Source organism: Jatropha curcas, chromosome 6, assembly GCF_041381405.1.
Source record: "Jatropha curcas cultivar XTBG-Jc1 chromosome 6, XTBG_Jcur_1.0, whole genome shotgun sequence".
Taxonomy (NCBI): domain Eukaryota; kingdom Viridiplantae; phylum Streptophyta; class Magnoliopsida; order Malpighiales; family Euphorbiaceae; genus Jatropha; species Jatropha curcas.
The window spans coordinates 19,848,291-19,872,830 of NC_143156.1; the positions used below are offsets into that span (position 1 = coordinate 19,848,291).

General features: G+C 29.9%; 3 protein-coding genes across 6 annotated transcripts; 1 reads left to right on the top strand and 2 right to left on the bottom strand.

Annotated features, from left to right (window-relative positions):
* Window positions 1-641: 641 nt before the first annotated feature.
* Window positions 642-1,925, top strand: LOC149495681 (replication protein A 14 kDa subunit B-like). Its single transcript, XM_089723385.1, has 4 exons — window positions 642-739; window positions 821-867; window positions 1,187-1,459; window positions 1,670-1,925. Exons 3-4 carry the CDS (start codon window positions 1,198-1,200, stop codon window positions 1,732-1,734), a joined length of 327 nt encoding a protein of 108 aa, XP_089579511.1. The 5' UTR covers window positions 642-739; window positions 821-867; window positions 1,187-1,197; the 3' UTR covers window positions 1,735-1,925.
* A 79-nt stretch (window positions 1,926-2,004) lies between these two features.
* TIC20-IV (translocon at the inner envelope membrane of chloroplasts 20-IV) lies at window positions 2,005-7,125 on the bottom strand. Of its 3 annotated transcripts, none has more exons than XM_089723384.1 (4): window positions 6,797-7,125; window positions 4,313-4,467; window positions 3,663-3,823; window positions 2,005-2,950 (listed from the first exon to the last, which is right to left on the bottom strand). In XM_089723384.1, the coding sequence occupies exons 2-4, from the start codon at window positions 4,429-4,431 to the stop codon at window positions 2,319-2,321; spliced, it is 912 nt and encodes a 303-aa protein (XP_089579510.1). In that variant the 5' UTR covers window positions 4,432-4,467; window positions 6,797-7,125; the 3' UTR covers window positions 2,005-2,318. The 3 variants fall into 3 exon arrangements, with proteins under 3 accessions (XP_089579510.1, XP_089579509.1, XP_089579508.1); XM_089723383.1 differs by having other exon boundaries at window positions 2,005-2,974; window positions 6,841-7,124; XM_089723382.1 differs by having other exon boundaries at window positions 2,005-2,974; window positions 6,797-7,123.
* A 1,357-nt stretch (window positions 7,126-8,482) lies between these two features.
* On the bottom strand, window positions 8,483-10,467 carry LOC105628881 (ferredoxin, root R-B1-like). 2 transcript variants are annotated; one of them, XM_012210363.4, is made up of 2 exons: window positions 10,294-10,467; window positions 8,483-9,110 (listed from the first exon to the last, which is right to left on the bottom strand). In XM_012210363.4, the coding sequence occupies exon 2, from the start codon at window positions 9,100-9,102 to the stop codon at window positions 8,632-8,634; it is 471 nt and encodes a 156-aa protein (XP_012065753.1). In that variant the 5' UTR covers window positions 9,103-9,110; window positions 10,294-10,467; the 3' UTR covers window positions 8,483-8,631.
* Between the last annotated feature and the right edge of the window lie 14,073 nt (window positions 10,468-24,540).

Consider the following 24,540-nt stretch of genomic DNA (forward strand, 5'->3'; position numbering starts at 1 on the left):
ATTGAATTGACCTATTTTTCTGTTGCATAATAACTGGTCCCTTTTCAAGGCTTGATAAATTTTTTTTATGTATTGTATTTCTCTTTATTGTTCAATAAAGTTTGTTTGGTCTGAAATTATTATGGGTCAGTTAGGCCTAAGTCTACCCTAGAATGAGTAAACTTTGGAAAAAACTGAATATTAAACTGAATTATTTTCAATTTTTTAATTTTCAATTTTCAATCTTCTATAATTTCAAATTTCAGTTATTAGATTGATTATTTACAAAATATTTATTTTCTAAGTAAAACTAAATCAATACGTACTGAATCGATCAATTCGGTTCAACTTTCAAACTTACTTTGATTTGATTCGGTTTTAAACAAAAATTTATTTTCGATTTGGTTTAGAACGGAACCCCTGGTTCGTGCACTTCTAGTTAATGCTCCTCTTTATTTGTCATTTTTATTGAGGGGGAAAAGTGCTTTCTCAGTTTTAGGATCATTTTTTTAATGCCATTATACCAGAGATATTTTTGTTCATTTTGTTTAAAGAAAAATCGAGACCAATTTATTAATTAAAATAAAAAAGAAAGTTTATATATATATATATATATAAAATCCTGTGTTGAAAACCTGCTCCCGCCAAAAAGGTATCTCATTTTCCCGCCCTCTGTTTCTATTTTATTGAACTTCTTCACCAGTCTTTGTGTTTCCTAGCTAAGTTATCCTCATCGTCACAAACAACAACACAATATCCGGTTAGTGCCTTAATTTTCATGTTTCATTCCATACTATTTTCCTTTCTCATCTGATCTTTTATTTTCTTCCGCATCTTATAGGTCAGATCGGAATTCTTCATTGTTCCTTGTCCAAGGATTCATTACAGGTATGCATCAGATCATTCTGATTAGAATGTGAAATTGTGATGTCTTTTTCCTCAAGTCAGCTGGATACCGAAGTGTTCTTATACTGTTTGATTTTTCAATTTTGAACCACTTTCTGGATTAAATCAGTTTGGTCTTTAGGATTCTTTAAAAACCAAATTGAACTGAAGAATTTTTTTTTTCTTTTTTTTTTTTTTTTTTTTTTGAATTCAAATCGAGTTTGTCGATTTTATTTAGTTTGGTCTAGTTTTGACTGATTCTTGTCCGGTCCTATTGTGAAGTGGGAACTACCAGACACTGAAATAATGTCAATTACCTTAGAATTGCAGGAAATGGAGACATCAAGCCCTGCAATTTTTGTTAATGGAGAGACATTGCAGATGTACACAGGGAAGAAGGTAAGAGCAGTGGTACAAGTTATTGAATGTGATGGTGGAAACACAATTGTAAAATCTACAGATGAACATGAATGGATTGTGAAGGAGTTGCCATTGCCATCAGTTCCTCTTTTGAATTATATTGAGGTTATTGGTGTAGCTGAGACCAACAAATCAATCCGTGCGGAATTATGTACCGACTTTGGCAATACATTTGGTATGAATTACTGGCCTGCCCTATCGTTTTTCTTTATTTATCTGTACATTTTAGGCCTTATTTGGTTGACTAAATAGCATTAGTTTAAACATTGCCTCTGTAAGTACAGGGGAAGGAGTTCTAAACCCCTCTCTTTTGTTCCCTTCTCATTGGTTAAATTTTATGATATTATTTAGTTTATTTAGGTTCCAAACAACTTTCATTTTGCAGATGCCCAATCTTACAATCAACTCTGCAAACTGGCAAATGGAGAACATAAAGCTTTATTTTTATAGGGACTTTTACTGAAAACAATTACTATGTTAGTAGCTTGTTGTTTATTTTGGGGAGCTTTGTTTAGTTGTTGGGTAAGTTTATTACAGTGGGTAGTTATCTGTTCATTGCTTTTGTATTCACTGGCCTACAAAGGCTGTGGGTTAATGAATGGATTGTGCAGAAATTTTAACAAAGGTTTGAGTTTCTAAAATTCAGGCATGGTAGAGTTCTCTCAAATAGGCTTTAATTTTTCCATGACCAATTAAATAGATCCAAACCAACTCGCAAAGTGCAAATTATAGTTATCAAGTTCATGACTTGACGATTTAGTTCTTTAGCATAAAACCTCCATTCATGACGATGGACATAAAAAAATATCTTGTTTGTCGCTACATCAATTTATAAAATTACCATTACTTGTCTAAAAAATACTGAGCATATTTTAACCACCACATAAAAGAATCACAACGTATTGGTCATCTAGAACAAATCCTACCATTTTTTTTTTCTCCTTTTCCACTTCTCCTTATTTCAGTTTCTCCAGCCGTGGCAGAATTCCTATATCTCAATATCTGCAATGCAGCAATTTGACAGCGGTCCCTTTCTAGAATGGTCGCTGGAAACGGCCGATGTTAAATAGAGTATGGATTAAGGCAGCATCACTTATACCGGGAATGCCAGCATAACCACCGGCAAGAGCACACCGTACACACTGCAATAGAACCAAGATGTATGCAAATCCCACACCTGCCCAGTAATACATCCCATACCTACCATTATAGTGTATGAGAGGGAAAAAATTACTCGTATACCATATCACTTGCAAGGCTGTTTCCAACAGCATGCCCATCATAAGATGGAACCTAAAGAAGTGAGGCCAATCTTTGTTCTTCACAATTCCAATATAAGCAACGTAACAATACACCATCGTGAACCAAGGTGGTAATCTCGAGATGGCTCCAGGGATGTAATATATCAAATCTCCCAAGTAGTCATAATATTCTAGGAATGGATGGAGAAAATAACCTGTATCTGATATCTGCAGCCCAATCAAATAAGGGACACATGCCAAAGTCCTCCACCACCATTCTGGTTTATCAGCTAATACTGGGAAGGGCAACCTAAAAAAGTCATTCTTGCATGCTTTAGGGAGCCCGGGGGAACTTCGCCGAACAGGTAATCTTGGGAGGTCACATGAGAAACCATCTTGATTTCCAAAAAAATTGGTCAATGTACCTGAAAGGTGAGAGAACTTCTTTTCTGCCCAAGTGCAATGACATTAGAATAGTAATGTGATGGCAATGACAAATTTCTAATAAAACATTGGCGAAAATATATTATCTAGAAAACTATAGAAAATTGTCGATTTTTATCTTTATAATCATGTCACCCACTGGTACAGAGTCATGGAGGCTAAAAATATCAATTCACAGGAAACATTGTTTAACAATTCAACAACCAGCAAACACCATGCCACATCCATTTAAGTTCTAACACTTTGTTATCTAAGTTTTGAGGAATATTTTCATCCAACTCGATTGCTTTACCACTTTCCCATTTAACAAATTTATTTTTATGCAAGGCTGCAATCTGTCAGCATTTTATAGGCATCTGCCAAAGATAAAAAAAAGAAAGAAGCATGGAAAACTCTGCTTGATGATTTGCTAATCTATAACATATGTGCTTGTCTCTAAGGCATGTTTAACTTCTCTTTCTAGTATTGCAGCTTTACGATGAAAAAAAAAAAATAAATAACGGAGGGATGCAAACCACCTTCTTTTGGCATACAAGTTAAACCATTCATTTCTTTCAAATTTTCCAAAACAAAATTAGAATTCATAACACTTTGTAGAATATAAAGTTCTTCGTTCCAATACCAAAAATACATTATCTGATTAACATCACAATGTGCAAAAACAAGAATGTAAGATAGGGAAATTGATATAACCTTTAGAAGAGCATACATGAAGCAGCTGGTTAGAACCTTGTGAACTCATGCTCATTGACAATTCAGGAAAGGCAGATGAATGTGCCACAAATGGGCTAGCTGACAAACGCTTACGTGCCTCTAAAGCCTTGGTGCATCCATCCACAATCACATCCTTATATCTGTTTGCCAATGACAAAGCGATAAATAGATATCAGTATAAATATATCAAATGAATAAATAAGAGAATTCATCCACCATTTAGTTTGCTTAGGTTCTATCTTTCATCAATTATATAGTTCAACATCAGTCTTTTCAGACACTCTAAAATTCTGAAAAGGTTTTCTCTCCAAAAGAGAGAACACACCAATCCATTAAGTTGATTATGCAGACAGAAAAACAAAAATTTCACATCCCTAGCCCTGAAAGTGAAATTCTTCTACGAAAACAAATCTGAGTTGATTCACATAATACTGCAATATTGCTCAATTCTTTAAAACAAGAATGTAATAGAAACAAAAGTGGATACATTGTATAAAACTATAGGCATAGGATAATATGATTATTTAAAAATTATGCTCATAATTTTAAGGGTATTGCTATCTTTTTCCATCATGCTTTTGAGCTAATTACTCTTGTTCAATGTCCACGGAAAAACAGAAAACACGTACCGATGAACAGCAATTGCAGTAGCAATGCCTGGAATGAGAAGTGTACTTGGCTTGAGGGCTTGGCGAGAGGCCTGAGTAGTGGAAGCAGCCAACGCCGCCCTAGCAGCAATGGCAGGCATCCTCAACTTCTTGTATTTTCTCTCTTAAAATTTACCCTGAAAAAAAAAAAAAAAAAGGGATGAAGGTGGCATTCTTTATAGAATTATATATGCTAATATTTTTACCATACAAGCTAGTTTAACTGTAATTAGCCCCTGGGTTTGACAAATTGGTGAAATGAAATTCAAATTGAAAGATTTAAACAGAACAAAGAAGAAAGACAATAAGTAATTAAGGAGATATAAAATTGGAGTTTCCAGAATTTAGCAAAACCCTTGTCATATGCAAAAGAAATAAAAACAAAAAGGGACATTAATACTACACAATCGCAAAATTAATATCGTCATTAAAACCAGGTAAAATTCCCTAATTTGGAAATGCATTCCAAGAAACAATGCAACAGACAAAGAGAAGCGAACTCCAATGCTCAACAAGAGGCCCCAACTATTATCTCATCAGCAATGCCAGTCACGTAACTCCAATATAAGATTACCTTTAGCAATTGAAATGTTAAGCATAACAATTGAAAAGAATTCCAAATTCAATGCCAACAATAAATTACAGGAACCCATGGTATTCCTTAAGCAATTTTAATTCTTCAACCAAAATTCAGTTCAACATTTTGGATTGAACAAATATCACAAAACCCCATATTGAAACAACATTGATGGCAACAATACAGATACAATTATGATATGAATTGACTTTAAATTACAAGTAAAGGATGTTAGCTAAATGGTGAGTTGAATGGCTTAATAAAATGGAGCGTTTTGGACTAGAGATTGAATAATAAACTGGCTGAGTCCTCAGAGGCCACGTCAGTGAGGATTGTTAGGTTGTTATCAAACTGTTGCACAGTCGAAGAAGCTGTTATCAACGGCGGGAAGTCTTTAACAATCTAAAATCTTGTTATTTTGGTATTAATAGGAATTCTATTGTAATTGTGAATTCATTCTGATATTTTTCTGAGAAATACTCAACAGTTTCTCTTTCTTCTTCCTCTTCTATTCTATGTGATTTCTCTTCTCTTTCTTTAAAAAGATTCCATCTTATTAACTGGTACAGAGTCACTGGTTCCCGGCCATGGGTGATGGTACTCACACTCCTTCTCAAGAGGCAGCTAGGAAGGAATTAGCTGCAATGGTGCTAGAATCTGAGCATAGACAGGAGAGCAGAATGAAAAGTATGGTTGATTAGCTTAAGAACTTAATTGTGGTTTGAGTTGACAGCAAACTGAAGCAATGAATTGAACAGGTAATACTTCTAATCCATTAGAGCCTGTGGTGAATGATTCAACTGCTGTCGTTTCTTATTCAATTGGGAATGGTCCAAAAATGGAGTTCCCTCATTTTAATGGGAAAGGGTTAAAGAGTTGGTTATTAAGGGCTGAGTATTACTTTGAAGTAGGAAGGGTGCATCCTAAAAACAAAGTAAAGATAGCAGCATTGCAATCAGATGGGAAGGCAATGCAATGGCATTAGGGTTTTTTGAAATTGAAAGGAGAAGGTGTATATACAAATTGGGAGGAGTATGTGAAGTTCTTGAATGCTAGGTTTTGAAATCAAGCTTTTGATGATCCACTGGCAGAATTGAGAAACCTGAGGCAAAATAATTCACTACAACAGTATTTGGACTCTTTTAATGAACTTTACCCTAAAGCTGGAATCACAGAAAACCAAGCCTTGAGTTTTTTCCTTTCAGGAAGATGAATTGCAGATGCCCATTAGGATGTTTAAACTTGTGTCATTAGCTGATGCATATGCATTAGCCAGATTGTAAAATTTAACTGCTGCTGCAATCCAACAGAAATCAAAACCTAACAAATTTCCATTAGCCTCACTATCTTACAACCAAAATCCAATGTCCTTTAACCAAAACCAAAACTTTCAGTCACAGATCCACAAAACTCAAACTCGGAACCAACCTATCACTCATTATCAAAAGCAAAATCAAAACCTTAGGAACCAGAACCAAAATGGATCGTTACCAACCCAAAAACAAATTCCTCATCAAGATTTCCAACCTTGACTAGTAAAGAGATAGATGAGAGAAGGGCTAAGAAACAGTGTTTCTGGTGTGATGAGAAAAATCTAAGAGGTTGCTTGGTTCAACTTGGAATTGGAATTTGAATGGAAATGGGCATGGAAATAGTTGTCTAAATTCAAAGAATCCTACACCAATTGGATAAACATAATAATGCTTAAAAAGATAATGATTTCAATACAAAATTGAAGTTATTCAAAGATAATCATTTCAATATTCTAAGAACTTCCGGATTCCTTTGTGAACCAAATTCAAGAAAAAAAAATGGTAATCCTATTCCAAGAATTGCATGGAATTCCAAATTCCAGAGCAAATCATATGATCGTTAAACAAAAAGATTACCTTAAGATTCTAAGATGATCGAAGAGAGGGAAACGTTCTTGTACCTTCCAGAGAGAGGGTTTATTGAAAAACCCGACAACCTGAATTGCACGAGTTCTTGATTTTCTTTTTTTAATTTAAATTTTGAGTGAGATTGCACTTTTTTTTTTTTTTGGTGGGATTGATTTAAGATGAGAGAAACAGATGCAAATATTTTATTATGCGCCTCGCAAAAAGGGAAAAGGAACGAGAATTCCTTGGACACACAACAGCTCCTAAACCCTGCTAAAACCCTTCGTTTTCTATTTTATTAGCCACAGAGCTCTCTAGAAGCCTCTTTTACATTTCTACAGAACCGACCTACTGTTTTTAGTAAATAGATGGAGAGGAGCATTCAGTTTGACCAAATTGATTAATTTAGCTCGGGATGAAATGATATGATCCATTGAATATTCGGTCCGATATGATCCAAAGAACTAGATAAATTTAATACGAATAACGGTGGATTGGATATGAATTTTTAAAACAAAATCAGCGCAATATGAATTAGATACGGATATAGTATAATTCGATCCGTGAAAGATAATATTGTTTTTTTTTATATTTCTAAAATTGTTGATTGTAATTTTAGACGTGCATTTGCCTCTATTTTGCTGTTTTTTCTTTCTTTTTTATTTATATTTTAAAATCATTATCTCCAACTCTTTTACTATTTTCATATTTTTTTTAATCTCTACTTCAAGTAAAAGAATATAAATTCAATATTTCAACTGCAAACAAGATTTCTTTTGCGCTTAACAATTCTTAAAGTCTCCTCTAGTTGTCTTAGTATACAATATTTCAATTTTTACAAGCACAGTAAATAATATAAATTTTTTATTAAATCATTGTTTTGTTTTTATTTTTCTTTTAAACATAATAAAAATGAATAATATCCAATCCGAGCTAATCCACTCCGACATTCAAACTGAATCCGAACAGAATGAATATGAACATGAATATATGAATATCTTCATGGATCGGATCATCCGATACATTATCATTCCTAATTTAGTCAGTAAATTGATTGTCTGTGATCCAATCCATGATCATTCCTAATTTAGTCAGTAAATTGGTTGTCTGTTCGGTCATGATTTGATTTAAATCTAATGGTTCGATTTGAGGTAAAATACCCGAATGCAAAAGCACCCCCTTTTTAGTTAATAAAAGCAAAAAAATTAGTAATTATTTTTATTTTAATCAATTTGACTAGTTTGGTTTTTCAATTAAATTTGGTTTTTATTTCATTTTATTTCACTTGATTTGATTAATTTGATTAGTTTGGTTTTTCAATTAATTTATAAAAATTAAAATAAGTTTAGGAAGCTAAATTTGCCTAAAAAGATTATCAATGAATAGTTTGATGTTTCTTCTACTTAAGACTGAAGAAAATTTTAGGAGGAAAAAGATTAGGCAACTGCCAACGATAGTTGGCAATGGCGACTATATGTGTGTATATTTTATATATATATATATATATATATATATAGATTAACTGCAGAACAATAGTAGGTTGCAGATCCAAGTACACCTCTAACACAATAAAACAATATCTATGCTCAACCAAAGTACTCTCATTTGGGAATCTAAAATACTGTCATTCCCATGAAATTGTTAGACCAAACCTTATTCCCATTCAACAACAAATAAATCTGAAATCAATAGAACTGAAGCTTTCAAGACTAACTTGAGATTAAAGATATGATTGAATTCAACAATGAAAACTAATACAAACGGTAGACCAAACGATAAATCTGGCACGGAACATTGTACGAATCTACGATTTTATGCAAGTTCATGCTTGCTTCTTACATGACTTAGTAGAGATCACTCTCCTTGTGAGTACGAATAACAGAGTCTGAAGTTGGATATGAGACACAGGTAAGTACATATCCTTTCTCCATTTGCTCTTCGCTCAGGAATGACCCATCTGATTGGTCTACAGATCCAGAAACCAGCTGCCCAGCACAAGTAGAGCAGGCCCCTGCCCTACATGAGTAAGGCAGTTCTATTCCTGCATTTTCAGCAGAGTCAAGGATGTAAGTATCATCAGGGGCATCAAATTCATGCTCTACACCCTCTGGCGTGATTAGTTTCACCTTGTATACATTAGCCATTGCTGAAACCTTGAAGGATGAAGATTTCAAACCAAATGCTTTAGATAAATTTTTCGCAGAACCCAGAGAAAACGAACCCTTGATCAAGGCACAAGATTTGGTTGGGCTCACAGCTTTGGTTGGGGGTGTGGTTCTGATTAAGCAAGATGTGGGCACCCTCATAGTCGACATATTTCTTCCTGAACCAGGCACAAAACGCAAGGGACATGATCAAGCAAGGCATAAACAAACTTTTTTTTTTTATTTGGCCTTTTTATCTATGGCTTATACGTGTTATATAAATCATACTTAAACAATTCCAATCGGGCTTTATCAAATTTTAAAGAAAATTAGATAACACATGATATAAAATCTGCAAAAGGAGGCTCTTGATGCTTTTTGAGTAGGAATACTGTAAAGCAAGATACCACTACAATGCTCAAAAACTCACAAATAGTTTATATTGTGGTTTCCCATTATCATAAATCTAGCAACTGAAAGAACTTTTGAGTTGGGTAATAATTGTAGCGGACAGCTAAACTTCATAAAATTCAGAAAAGACAGAACAGAATCATAAATCATCAAGGAACCTCGAGCTTACATGGCGTGCGTTAATCCTTCTCATTGAACTACCAGGATGACAGAAACACACAATCCAAATAAAATAAATAATAACTACAAAAGAAAACCTGTGTGCAGTAGCACTAGAATATGTTCTCTACATTTAAGATGAGTAAACAAATCAGTGCTAATACAAAACATATAATTTTTCATTCCATAATATCCCCAAATCAATTGTAAAATTGCAATCAGAAATATATATATATATATATATAGATTGATAGATAGATAGATAGATAGATATTCCATAATATCCCCAAATCAATTGTAAAATTGCAATCAGAATTATATATATATATATATATATATATATATATATATATATATATATATATAACGCAATTAATAGTAAATAGAAACAAGGGGGTAAGTATAGTCCTTATGCATGACTAATTAAAGCTCCAACAGAACCCATGAATGACAAACTTCAGATTTCGTGTTTAAAATCCCACAAACAGATTCAACAAAAGAGAAACAAACAAAGAAAAAGCAAGGAAGATATGCTCGTGCCAGGCTTAGTCAAGCAGGTGACATATAGTATATATATATATATATATACATATAATTAAAAATGTGTTATGCAATGGTTACTTCAATTTAATCAAACACCTAAAAGATCAAAAATAGAGGTCTGATAAGATCAGATCATCTCCCAAGAAAGTAAGCAGGTATTAGAATGGAAAAAATGAAAAGGGTAAGATCAATATCAACATATGAGGACTAAGACGAAGAAGATGATTAAGAAAAGAGTAGAGACCTTACAAGGGAAAAGGAGGCTAATCAGAGAGATAAACAGTGGGTAGCGGCGGAAGGTCCAAAGGCAAATGCTAGTGAGACCTTGCCCTACCAAACTTGATTGCGCTGTGAGGATCTAGAATATGTTGGAGAGTTCGGAAAGTATTGCGATCGGTGACGTTTTGTCATTGGAAATGACTTTTGTTTAGTTGCTAGCTACGCTGTTGATAGCGACTAATGGTTCTTGACATTGGTTAGATTTTCTACTTTTAATCTTTTTTTTTTTTCCAAAATTAAAATAAATTATATACTTTTATCATATAATATACTCCCTCCCCTCTTTTTATACAGACAAACTTTTCAACAAAATTACTTTATTTTGGTAATTTTGCCCAATTGAAATGTCTTTTTTACCCTTGTTGTATTTTGTTGTTAATTTATTTCTTTTGGAAAATTCCAAGATAATAACAGACAGAGAATAAGTTGACCATTGATTGTTAAGAGAAATTATGGATTTTCTATTTCAAACCAAATTCTCTTTGACTGTGTAAGTTCATCATAATAATCAAACTATGTGCAGTTCTTATTTTTGTTCTCCAAAATGAAAGCATTTGTGTCAGATTAATGAGTTGTCTGTGTCCTTCTTTGCATTTTTCCAAATCTTATACACTGACCTCTTGAATATAGAAAGATATTTTTGCATCTCACTTAAGACAGTGTCTTAATTAAATTTTCAAGTCTTCAAAGATATTTTTTCGTTTGTTTGTCCTTCTTGCATTTTTAGATGGATGATTTTTGACTATCTCTTCGGTGACAACCTCGTCTTCTATTAGATAAAAATTTAAATTGAATGGAAGTTCATTGCATATTGAAACAACTTCTGAGTTTGTGGACGAATCATAAGGAAAATCATTGAGGTCTAATTGATTCAATAGATTCATGCTAGAAGAAAATTTGTGGATTACAATTTCTAATTATATTCCAATCCAAATTTATATGCTCATGTTTTTATGAAGTCGAGGAAACTTTATAATTAAAAAAAAAATTGGCTCATAAATTTTGGGTAAGTTTTGTGAACAAAATAATTTCAATAAAGAGCCCGAAATTAAGTTTTGAATTTTTTTTAATTTTCATTTCTAATGTGATAAGCTAATATCCCATTAATTAAGCAATAAATACAGTTAATCCCTCCAAAATTTAAAAGAGACAACACATTTGTAGCTATATTAATCCAAGAAATGTAGATAAATGATATTGGCATTTTAGAGTAGTACTTAATGTGATTTAGGGGTAATATATAGAGAAAAAAAAAAAAAGTTAGTGTAATGAATTATACCGCCCACTGATAGGCTATAAATTATTGTAACTGCTGCCGATAGTGCAGATTCATTGTATATAATATCGAATGATAAAAAAAAAAGTGTTGGCATTTCATCCATTCAATTCAAACGTAAACAAATCCAGCTCAAATCCAACAGAATAAATTTTTTTTAAAGAAATCAAACCAAATCGAAATTCATTGGAATCAAACTGAGTATATGATTTGCACTCCTTTTTTGTGAATAAATTTTTTTATATTTGATACAGTTAACTTAAAATATATAATTTAATTTTCTTTAAAAAAACATATAATTTAATTGAATTTCAAATAATTATGTATCAAATAAATTTATAATTGAAAATTTATTTATTTCTAAAGTACCTTAATTTTATAAAAAATAATAATAAATACCAATTATACTTTTTTTTTTATGCGGTTATCCCTCGAGGAACCTTTTTCTTTTCCATTTACTGTATTTAAATTTAAAAACATAAAATATACTTTAACAACTTCCCTTGCTAAATCGATGATGTTGAGAGTTTTGAGGCAGCATGTTCTGGGTTTTACTCCGGTGTATTGGCCCCTCGCATTGCTGAAGCTGTTGGTCTTCAAGAAGTCCTCTTTTGGTTAATGGATTTTCAGGTTCACCATGTTACTGAGTCTTTTAATCCATTTTCTGACAAGGCTTGATCATTAAAAACATTATTAGTTGATCTAAACCAAGTTGTTGGAATAAGGCACCATCTACAAAGTAATTCAACTGCTCATTAGTTGATCTCCCGTAATGTGGTATAACATAGGCTGCATGGCTTGAACGAGAGACTTGACAAAATTGATGCAGATTTCCATTCATGAACGCATTGTTGCACCGCTTCATAGACTTGCATTTTAGTTTCTTTTTGTTGATTCCTATAGGTTTTGGCATAAGAAGACTGCTTTGCACTGTGTCAAGGCTCACAGCCTCAAGGGAACACGGAATGAGTTAAAACTCACTCGAAGAATAGGAGTCGCCGTCCAGATGAAACCAAGAACAGTTGTTATGTAGCGATTATATTGCTCATAAAGAGTCCAACTGCTTAACTAAAGTCTAGATAAGGAGGTTATGTGTGAGCGGCGCCGCATTATGTGAAGTGGGGTCAATTGACCCCACTCAGTTTTTTTAAAAAAATATTTATAAAATAGGATTGAATTGATAAAAAAATTTTAAAAAATATATACATTAAGTGGAAAATTTAGAGTTTTTAATCTAATTGACCCCACTAAAAATCAAAATTAAATAAAATGACTCCACTAGAAAATATTTCTAGCTCCGCCACTCTATGTGAGTTTTAGAAGGTGTTAAGCAGCCAAGCTCACCCTGTCATGACACCAACCTCTACTTTGTTAGTTTATCTAAATAAAAATTGATTTTAATTTTTAAATCTGATTACTATAAAAAGTCTTTTTGAAAATCAAAATATCATTTTTCATTTTACATGGCATCCATAATTCAACAAATATACATCCATTTTCCATATATATATAATCCTGAAATAAAAATTTTTTAAAAAAAAAAGTTAATTTGGCATATTTTCCTTTGAGCATTTTCTTTTTTTTTTTTTTAGAAATTTTTTACATTTTTTAATAATTTTTGAGCATTCATTTTATATGTATAGTTATAAAATCTAAAACTTTGAATAACTAAAACTTTAAAACTTTTTTATTGTTGAATTTAAAATTTTAAAACTTTTAAATTATATATATATATATATAATTTAAAAGTTTGGATAATTAAAAATTAAAACTTCTTGAATAGTTGAATTTAAAAATTTAAAACTTTTCAACCTTTTTCTTTTCTATATCTATATACATATATCTATATATATATCTCTCAATTTTAATGATTTTCTTCACAATGTTTCTTCTTTTTTTTGTTTGTTGGATTATTTTGCTTTCAATTTTTTGGATTTTGATCATGCTCTCAAATCTTTATTTGTTTGTTTTTTTTATTTTGATATATTATTGTTGTTGTTTTTTCATGTTTTTAATTGCAAAAGGACGGTAACAGCAACTTTAATCCCGCCTATTTTTCTTCACATGAGTTAATGCAATATCGATATAATGTCAATTCTTTAGTCTTACTTTTCTTTTTTTCTCTTTTGGTATAAGAAAAAATTGAAATACAAGCAAATGAGTGGAGAAAAGGGAAAAGATAAATAGGATTGATATTAATCGAAACTCATTAATATTTTTCATAACTTATTAGATATTTTTTTTAGAAAAATAATTTTTTTTTTATTTTTAATCTTTGTACAATCAATTATATAATATTGAATATTCATTGTAGTAATTTTTCAATTTGTTGTGTAGTTATTATTATTATTATTATTATTATTATTATTATTATTATTTTGTAATTTATTTTGTTTCCTAGGATAGGAGATTAGAGAAATTTTTTACTATTCAAGTAAGTAAACATTTACACAATCCATTTAATTAAAGGGAAAAATCATTAAATTTGACAAATACATTTAAAATAATAAAGACAGTTATAAGATAACATCTAATAAATTAAAAATAAATTTAGCATTTATATTTAAAATGATATTATCAGTTAAATTTAAATTTTATATTTAATAATTATATTTTAAAATTAATATTCATTTATAATAATTATCTATATCTATAATTCTATTTTGAATTTTAAATTTTTTTTCTTTTTTTTTATAAGATCACTTAAGATGCCTAAATAAAACTTACATTATCAGCTTACATAATATTCACAGAAATTTATATATTAATTTGAAATGTTATATTTGCATCAATAGCAAATTATAATTGGATAAAATATATTAAGTTTCTAAAAATTAAATACTAATTAACACTTATCCTTTTACAAGCAAATATTGATTAACAAGCTTAGTTTAAATTTATTTTTATCTAAAATACTTTCAATTATTTTTATTATTTATTTAGTATAAAGTTATAAATAAAAGTATTTTCAAAACAAAGGATAATATACAATAAATAGAGCAATTCGCACAATGCATGAGGCTTCACTTAGTATATATTATATATAAAATCCTGAAGCAGAAAAAAATCTTCAAGGAGCTTACTTGGCACTTTTTTTTTAAGCATTTGTATTTTTATTTTTTTATAAATTTTCTAATTTTTAATTAATTTTAAGCATTTCTTTTTCATATTTAATCTAATATATACAACAATATCTAAAATTTTAAATATTAATACTTTAAAATTTTTTAATTTTGAAATTAAAACTTTCAAAACTTTTTGAATTTTTTTTCATATATATATCTATCTTCATATACCTATACCTATCTATATATACCTCAATTTTAATGATTTTTTTTTTCAGAGTGGTTGTCTCTTTTTTTTTCTCTTTTGTTGCTTTTTAATTCTTTGAGTTTTGATTATTGCCTTTTTTATTTATTCAATGGTATCAGAGCCAAACGACTTTAATATTATTAACTTCTATATAATAAGTATCTATTTCATAATATCATGTAGAAGTATTGGGTATGCCGATCTGAACCCGTTGTAAGTCCCTTTTGTGTTGGGCAGTGAAGGGTATAACACTGGCAGTGGCCGCTACTTGATTGATATTATAAAATGGATCCTTTATTATGTAGATCAGTTAGTAGTATTAAATCTGATGACTCAGATAACTCAGAAATTAAAAGGGTAATAAATAGAAATGAATTAATATTACAAGATTTTAGTAAAGCTATTGATGAATGGGAAATACCTAAAGTTGATAAAGAACAAATTTATAAAGTTAGTAAATTTCCTTTATGGAATACAGATCATGTTATTAAAACTGAAGAAAGAGATTTTCAATTAAGTAAACTATTTGAAAGAATAACTCTTTTGTCTTCTAAAACTTTGCAAAACCATAAACATAAAAAATATAAATATATTCATATAGGTTTAATTCAAGTAGGAATAAAACCATTAACTAAGGAAGGATTAAATACTAGTATCTTAGCTGTGGTTAGGGATGCTAGATTTTTAAATTTTCAAGACTCTTTACTAGGATCAGTTGAAACTAGTCTTAGTGAAGGTCCTATTTCGTTTGAAGTATATCCTGATATGACTATATCATTAAATGACTTAAATATTTTGGATAGTATAGTTTTGGAAATTAAAACTCATAATTATAAAATGAAACAAGGATCAATACCTATAGCATTAATATATAAAATTCATTATAAAGCAATGAACTCAGCTTTTAGTACAAAATATAAATTGCAACCTAAATTTGGAGAAACGAGATTTCTTCAAACTGATTTAACCAAAACCAATACGGTGATACCTAAAACCATCCAATGGAAAGATATAACCTTACCAGAGGAATGGATTTTGGAAGGGGTAGTTCCCCCTCCAGAACAAGAAAAAGTAAAACCAAATGTCAATTTGCAAAAAATTGAACAATTTGAAGATGGTAAAGTAACATTAAAATTTAATAGAAGTCAAAGTTCTAGGTATATAGGATCTTCATCTTCTGTTGTTACAGATGATGATAAACCAAAAATACCTTCAGTAATATATGCAAGATATAAAGACACTGAACCTAAACCAATTTTACAAACATTGGTAAAACCTAGGTATTCTACATCAGATATACCTAATTCTAGTCAATCATTTAAAATGAAAGGAGTTGATTATAGTAATTCAGTTCCACAGACAGTTTATAACTCTGTTGACAATTACTTACATCAACAATCTAATTTAGTAAATACTTCACCAGAATCGCCAACAGCTTCAGCTATAACTGAAAATGTTAGTGAAATTAATCGCGAATTAAATGTTTTAACTAAAGAAGAAATTAATAAAGATCTTATAAAAGAAATTACTAAAACTAAAAATCTAATGAAGTTTAATAAAATATTAAAAACTCATGTTTTTGAAGATTTAAAAGAAGAATATTTAAATTACCAACTTCAAACCCAAACTAAAATTAAGTTTTTAGATTGGTTCTCATTAATTAAAACTAATTCTGATAAAAGTCTCAACCCTATAACAATGCGTGATAAACGACCTGAATGGATAGTAAATGATAGGATACTTCAGAGTGATTTTCCTCCTAAAACAATCAGTAAATTGAAATATCAAGATAATGAGATAGTATGTGCACCATATAAAATAGCTAGAGATAATGATTCTGATAAAAAATTAATTGAACAAAATAATTTTAGTAATGCTAGTTTAATTTGTTTAAATACACAATTAAAAAAGATTGAAAATTTACTTCAAGATAAACCATTAGTAACTGAACAAGTAAAAGGTAAAGAAATTGTAAAATCTCATATGTTTAAACCATATCAAATTTCTAAATCTAGTCAAAAAGAATTAAATTTTAAATTTCTAGGAACCCTTAAACATCAACTTAGTCAACTTGAGTTAAGTTCAGAATCTACGCAACACGTAGTTCAGGATACCTCTCAAGCTTCTAGAGATATAAATCTTTTAGAAGAAACGTCTAATACTGATGTCAGTGAACCTGACTCAGATGATGCTAAACAATTTGTAAATACTATAACCCATAGAGAATTAGTCTCTAAGGCTCCAGACTTAGGAATACTTGATAAACCTCCATATATATCCCAATTTCATTATAATGCTAACACATTATATGAATGGAATATAGATGGATTATCTGAATATAAAATATTAAGTATTTTGCAACAAATGACAATGGCTGCAAATGCTTATAAAACTCAATCACCTATATCTGATAAAGCAGTAGCTGAAATCCTTATTGCAGGATTTACAGGGCAGTTAAAAGGATGGTGAGATTATCATCTCACTGAAAAACAACATTTAGATATTTTAAATTCTGTTCAAGTAAATGATGAGGATGAACCTCTCTATGATGAACATGGTGAGCCTATTCAGGATGCGGTTACGACCTTAATACTCACTATTTCATTATATTTTATAGGAGATCCGTCTCACATAAAAGATAAAAATGCAGAACTTTTAAGTAATTTAAAATGTAAACAGTTAAGTGATTTTCAATCATATAAAACTACTTTTCTCACACGATTAATGTTAAGGGAAGATTCAAACCAAGCTTTTTGGAAAGAAAAATTCTTAGCTGGTTTACCTTATTTTTTAGGGGAAAGAGTTAGGAATTATATAAAGCAACAACATGGTAATCCAATTCCATATAATAAATTAACTTATGGTCAATTAATTAGTATAATTCAGAAAGAAGGATTGCAGATTTGTCAAGACTTAAAACTTCAAAAAACTTTAAAATATGAATTGAAAAAGACTAAACAAGAATTAGGTAGTTTTTGTAAATAATTTGATTATGGTATAACATCTACACAACAATGTAGTGGTCAATGTTCTAAACCTTCAAGCTCTAAAAAATATTATAAAAAGAATTATAAGTCTAAACCAAGTAAAGATAAATATTATCAAAAAGAAAAGCCTAAACATTATAAAAAATCTAAAAGTAAAAAACCATATAAATCTTTTACTAAAACTTCATATAAGGATTTAACATGTTTTAAATGTGGTAAAAAAGGACACACATCTAAGTTTTGTAAATTTAATAAAAAATTAAATGAGTTACATTTAGATGAAAAAATTGTAAATAAGATTCATGAATTGTATCTTAATTCTGACACATCAGAATCTGAGGTACAAGAGAGTGATCAACAAATTGATGAACTCGGTTCAACAACCAGTTCCTCAGATAAATCAATAAATATGTTAACTAAAGATCAGAGTACACTCTTAGAAGTAGTAAATGGTATAACAGATAATGATATTAAAAGTCAACTTCTTAAAAAATTAATTAAAAGTTTTGAAGAAGATAAAGAAGTAAAAAATATAACTCCTAAAATTCAAACTAATACTTATGACTTAACAACTATATTAAATAAAAATAAAAAGGTAGACGTAGATATTTCACTTAAAGATTTATATAAAGAAATTAAAATCTTAAAAAATGAAATAAAGGAATTAAAAAATCAGGCACAGCTAAATGCAACAAGAATAAAACAGTTAGAAACTCAGTTAGTATCTAGTTCCTCTTCGGAAGAACCAGATGATGAAATAAAAGATGAAATAAATGAACTAAATGAAGAAGAAGAAATAAACCCAAATTTTCTTTTTCTTTTACAAGAAATAACATCAAGAAAATATTTAGTAAAAATAACTTTACAAATATCAAATGATTTTATTATTAATGGTATAGCTTTGCTTGACACAGGTGCAGACTTAAATTGTATAAAATCTGACATAGTACCACGAAGATATTGGTCAGAAACCCATGAAAAATTAACTACAGCTAATAAATCTAAATTAGAAATTGTAGGTAAAATTGATGCAGGTATTGTAAATAATGAGTTAAAAATTAAAACAATTTTTCTGCTTTCTCCACAAATAAATTATATGGTAATATTAGGAACGTCATTTATAAACCTAATAACACCATATTCAGTAAAAGAAGACTATATTAAATTTAAAATAAATAATAGTAAGACTAGGTTAGAATTCACTAAAAAACCTAGAAGGAAGAATTTAAATTTACTTAAAGCACATTCCATTAAAACCTTAGAAATTAATGCTTTAATAACTTCTAAGGAAGAAGACTTAAAAGATTTAAGAAATAATGCATGTTTCAGAAGAATTAAAGAACAATTAAACACTGAAGAAATTCAGAACAAAATAAAAAATTTAAACGAATTTATGGAAAATAAACTGTGTGCAGATCACCCAAATGCATTTTGGACCCGTAAACAGCATATAGTGGATTTACCATATGAAAAGGACTTTGATGAAAAGTCCATAACAACTAAAGCTCGGCCCATTCAAATGAGCTCTGAACTTATAGAACATTGTAAAAAAGAAATTAAAGATTTAGAGGATAAAAAATTGATTAGAAAATCTAGAAGTCCTTGGTCTTGTGCAGCTTTTTATGTCAATAAAAATGCTGAGATAGAAAGAGGAGTACCTAGATTAGTAATTAATTATAAACCATTGAATACAGCTTTAAAATGGATAAGGTATCCAATTCCTAATAAAAAAGATCTTTTAAAAAGATTATATAATGCAAATATATTTAGTAAATTTGACATGAAATCTGGTTATTGGCAGATCCAGATTCACCCTAAGGATAGATATAAAACGGCATTCACAGTCCCTTTGGGACAATATGAATGGAATGTGATGCCCTTTGGATTAAAATATGCACCATCAGAATTTCAGAGAATAATGAATGATATATTCAATCCTTATTCTCAATTCTGTATTGTGTATATTGATGATGTTTTAGTTTATAGTCAAACTATAGAACATCACATTAAACACTTAAAAACATTTTGTATGGTTATTGAACAAAATGGATTAGTTCTTAGTAAAACTAAAATGGATTTATTTAAAACAAAAGTTAGATTTTTGGGTCATTATATAGAACAAGGAATTATTCAGCCCATAGAAAGAGCTATGATTTTTGGATCTAAATTCCCTGATGAATTAACTAATAAAACCCAACTCCAACATTTTCTTGGATATTTAAACTATGTTATAGATTTTTATCCCAACCTAAACTGTATGATAAAGCCCTTGCATGACAGGCTTAAGAAAAATGCTGGCCCATGGACAGCCCAGCATACCCAGTTAGTAAAAAAGATAAAGGCTTTGGTAAAAGAAATCCCATATCTTTATATCCCTAATCCAACAGCATTTAAAATAGTTGAAACTGATGCTTCAAATGTTGGATACAGTGGTATCTTAAAACAAGTCATTAATGGTAAAGAACGTATAATTCAGTATACATCTGGCCATTGGAACCAAACTCAATTAAATTACTCTACTATTAAAAAGGAGATTTTAAGTATAGTAATTTGTATCAATAAATTTCAATCTGATTTATTAAATCAAAACTTTTTACTTAGAATTGATTGTAAATCTGCAAAAGATGTTTTGCAAAAAGATGTTAAAAACCTTGCTTCTAAGCAAATCTTTGCTAGATGGCAAGCGATTCTTAGTATATTTGAATTTGATATTGAATTTATTAAAGGTAATAATAATAATATTCCAGACTTTCTAACTAGAGAATTCTTACAGAACGATGGGAAAGAAGAAGGATAAAGGGAAGAAACCCTTAAATGAATCTGATTCTCCCACTAAAGCTCTTTCTGAGCATTCTGAAGACCTTAGTAAAACCCTTACCAGTAAACCAGACCATACTAAAAACCTCCAACTATGGATTGAAGAACTTAGTAAATCTCCAGAAATAGTAAAGGCGCTGCAAAGTATAGCATCCTCTTGCACAGAGGACCCAGGTATGAATTCTCAACCTAAAGCGATCGTATCCGCTCATGGTACGGCTACTCCGTCTCAAACGGTAGGCGGTAAAGAGTTATCAAATCCGTTGAAGGCTGTGGCTTTGCCAAAAAACCAATTATCATTTACTTCTACTATACATAAATGGTTTGTAAAAAACGTATATGATTATGAAATTGAAGTTGAGGATGGGTATACTGATATCAATCCTTGGCAAGTTATTCAAAAATATTATCCTGAGCATTGGTATTTTGTCCCAACGGACCCTTCAAAACCTCAGGAATACTACCATAATATTTTAGTAGATACTGGTTCAGTAAAAATTAAACATACGTTTGATACTCAACATAAAATAGTTATTTCATACTCTTCTCTTCAAATAAAACGCGTCATCCATCCTAAGGATTGGCCCGTATCTTCTTTATATACTCCTGTTAGATTTAAAACTCTTTCTAAGTATAATCCTACTTATAATTATTTTGATTATAAAGAGGCTTGGGAAAAGGTTTTCTGTATACAAAACCCAACCCATACTCATTCTTGGTTAATTTATTTTGATCAAAATATTCGTAAAGATTTAAAAATTCCTAATTGGTTTAAAAAGTGGTGGCAATCACGGGGAATCTCTGAAGATATTATTACCCCAGAAATCTTTTCATTATATCACTATTTTAAAACCAATTATAAACCTACTCCTGAAGAAGCCCATATACCATCATTGATGTATTATAGTATGACCTTCTTCACACCTTGGGTATACTAGTGGTTTTTTGACTATCAGCATGTTCCTGGTACTCAGATTCCAATGATAGTAAAATGTCACAAGATAAAATGGTGGGGATTATTCAAAAATTCCACTACCCAACTTAAAATCAGTCAATGGATCACGAGTAAAAAGGCCAGCTCATCATCCCTTAAAAATTTAACTTATGCTAAGACGCTTGCTTTACCAGAAAATCCTGATTTTGGAATTCAAAAAGCTAAGTGTCAAGCTAGGTTAGCTACAGCTAAAACTCCTGAGGAATATAAACTGATCTGTGAAGAAATGTTCCAATTACTTTCTACCAGTTCAGATCCACAGGTAAAACCTTCATCCAGTAAAATTCAAGCAGAGTCTTCAAGTCAATCATCGACCAAGACTGTTCATAAAGGCAAAGGTAAAATTTCATCATCTTCCTCGGATACCTCCAGCTCATCTTCTGAAGATAGTGATGAATCATTATCTGTTGTAAAAATTAAAAGTAAAGCAAAAGAAAGAAAAGAAAAAATAAAGAAAAAGAAAAAGAAAGCCGACAAGATAAAAAGAAAAGTAAAAAAGGGTATGTCATTATCCTCATCTTGTTCGGACTCCATATAAAGCAAGGCAGGTGGAACCTTATTTCACCATCCAACAGTAAAGGCCAAACTACTGTTTCTACAGGAAAAGCCAAAGTACTATTTCAACAGTAAAGGTCAAGATTCGGTGGCAGACAACCCACTGTTCATCTACAGTAAAAGGTCAACACTGTTCAAGATTCGATGGCAGACCAAATACTATTCATGAATAGTAAAAGTTGAATAGTAAAAGATTCTTTTGTTTTCATATTAAAGGGAGCCTATCCTCTTGTGAAGGCACGGGACTAATTTAGGATTATTATTGTAAACCTCTCAACTCTCTCCCTCCTCTCAATTCTCAAGTTCTCTAGTAAGGATTCCAAGTTCGAAGTCTATTTGTAAAACAACATACAAAGTAAGTATAAATTGTATTTCAATATTTGTATTTAAATAAAATTGTTTGTTTAAATCTATAAACTGCTACTTTATAAGTCCGTGTTTACGGCACCTTTCTCTTCTCCCTCCACACTCTGACTTAGTTCTGGGGATCCCAGGCTAAGGTTGCAGGAACCCTCAACCTTAATTAAGATAAAATCAATTAAAATTGGTTGAGTTAATTGATAAATATTAAATAAATTGTTTATTGTGTTGTATGTTGATGATAAGTATGCTCTGTGGATGCAGCTTAGTCTGATCTTCCACATCAGAAATTTGTGTTGATTTGTATGTTGATCTATAAATTGATAAGTATTGATATATCGGCTGGAAACCCAAAAGTGCGGGCTACTGGTCCAAAGGACTATTTATTAGTCATCTTCTTGGTATAACAACGCCACATATCATATTTTAATATGCAATACATACATGTTATTATAAATACATTAAATCGGACAGTTGTAATTACTATATATGATTTAGGTTTAAATAGATCTTTTACTTATTTTATCCCATTCACCATATTTAATGTTTAATGTTTAAAGTCGGACGGTCTTACTCTTTGATGTAAATGGAAAAATAATAATATTAATAAATAAAATAATATAGATCGTAATTATATTTTCAAAATTCAAATCAAACCAAATCATATGAAATACTTGAACTGTATGCAATATACTAACTAAACAATTGGAGAACAAAATATATATATATATATCAATACCATTGATATTATGAAATTCAAACGTACCATTGCCTTCTTTTTCGATTGAGATAATGTTAACTCTTTGATATCTTTTTTTTTTCCTTTTTTAGATTTTTTAACTTTTTGTGCAGTCTTTTATGGTCTTGTTTTTTTTTTTTTGTGTGTGTGTGTGCGCGCGCATTCCGTGACTTTTCTCCTCTTTAATAATATTTTCTATATTATGTTACTAATCATAGGTGTCATATTTGTGTAAGTGCAAGTATAAGAAATGTCATGTTGATGAGATGGAGATGAAAGAAAAGCTACCTATAAATTCATTTATGTATTTTTTTAAACTTTATTATTTTTTTTAGCAAATTGTATAATAACTGTAAATTGTAAGTTTTTTAATTCATTGCTTCATATTCATATATGTTTATGTAAAATTTTAATTATTTATAATTATTTTGATTCATGTATTATTATTATATATATATTTTGTTCTCCAATTGTTTAGTTAGTATATTGCATACAGTATATTGCATACAGTTCAAGTATTTCATATGATTTGGTTTGATTTGAATTTTGAAAATATAATTACGATCTATATTATTTTATTTATTAATATTATTATTTTTCCATTTACATCAAAGAGTAAATCTCTTTGCCATTGAAGTTTTACATATATGGGATAATGTTAGTTTTAGTGTCAACTTTTGATGTTTTTCTATTTTAGTGTCTGAATGAAAAATGCTATCAATTGAGTATCTGAACTTTTAATATTTTTTCAATTGGTGTCTCATGATGAAGCGGACAACCAAAAAATACAATAAGATATGTGTGACCTACTTTTATCTAGCTGGACGCTTATTTGGCCTAAAGTTTAATACAAGTCATCATGCCAACGTGACAAGTGCTCAGAAATTACTTTTCTATTTTTATCTCTCTCCTAAATAAAATATTTTAAATTATAATCAAAATAAAATCAAATAAATAATAAATTTGAAAAATAAAATTTTTAATTTCAAATGTATTATTTATCATATATAATTATTGAAAAATAAAATTAAAAATAAATTATATCCAATCAACTAATAAACTGTAATTATTTTATTGGCCATCATTAATGGTATTTCAGAACATTTTAAATTTCATTAAGGGTAATATGGGTAATCACATTATTTCCCCTTTATTCTCATTTTTATATATATTACTA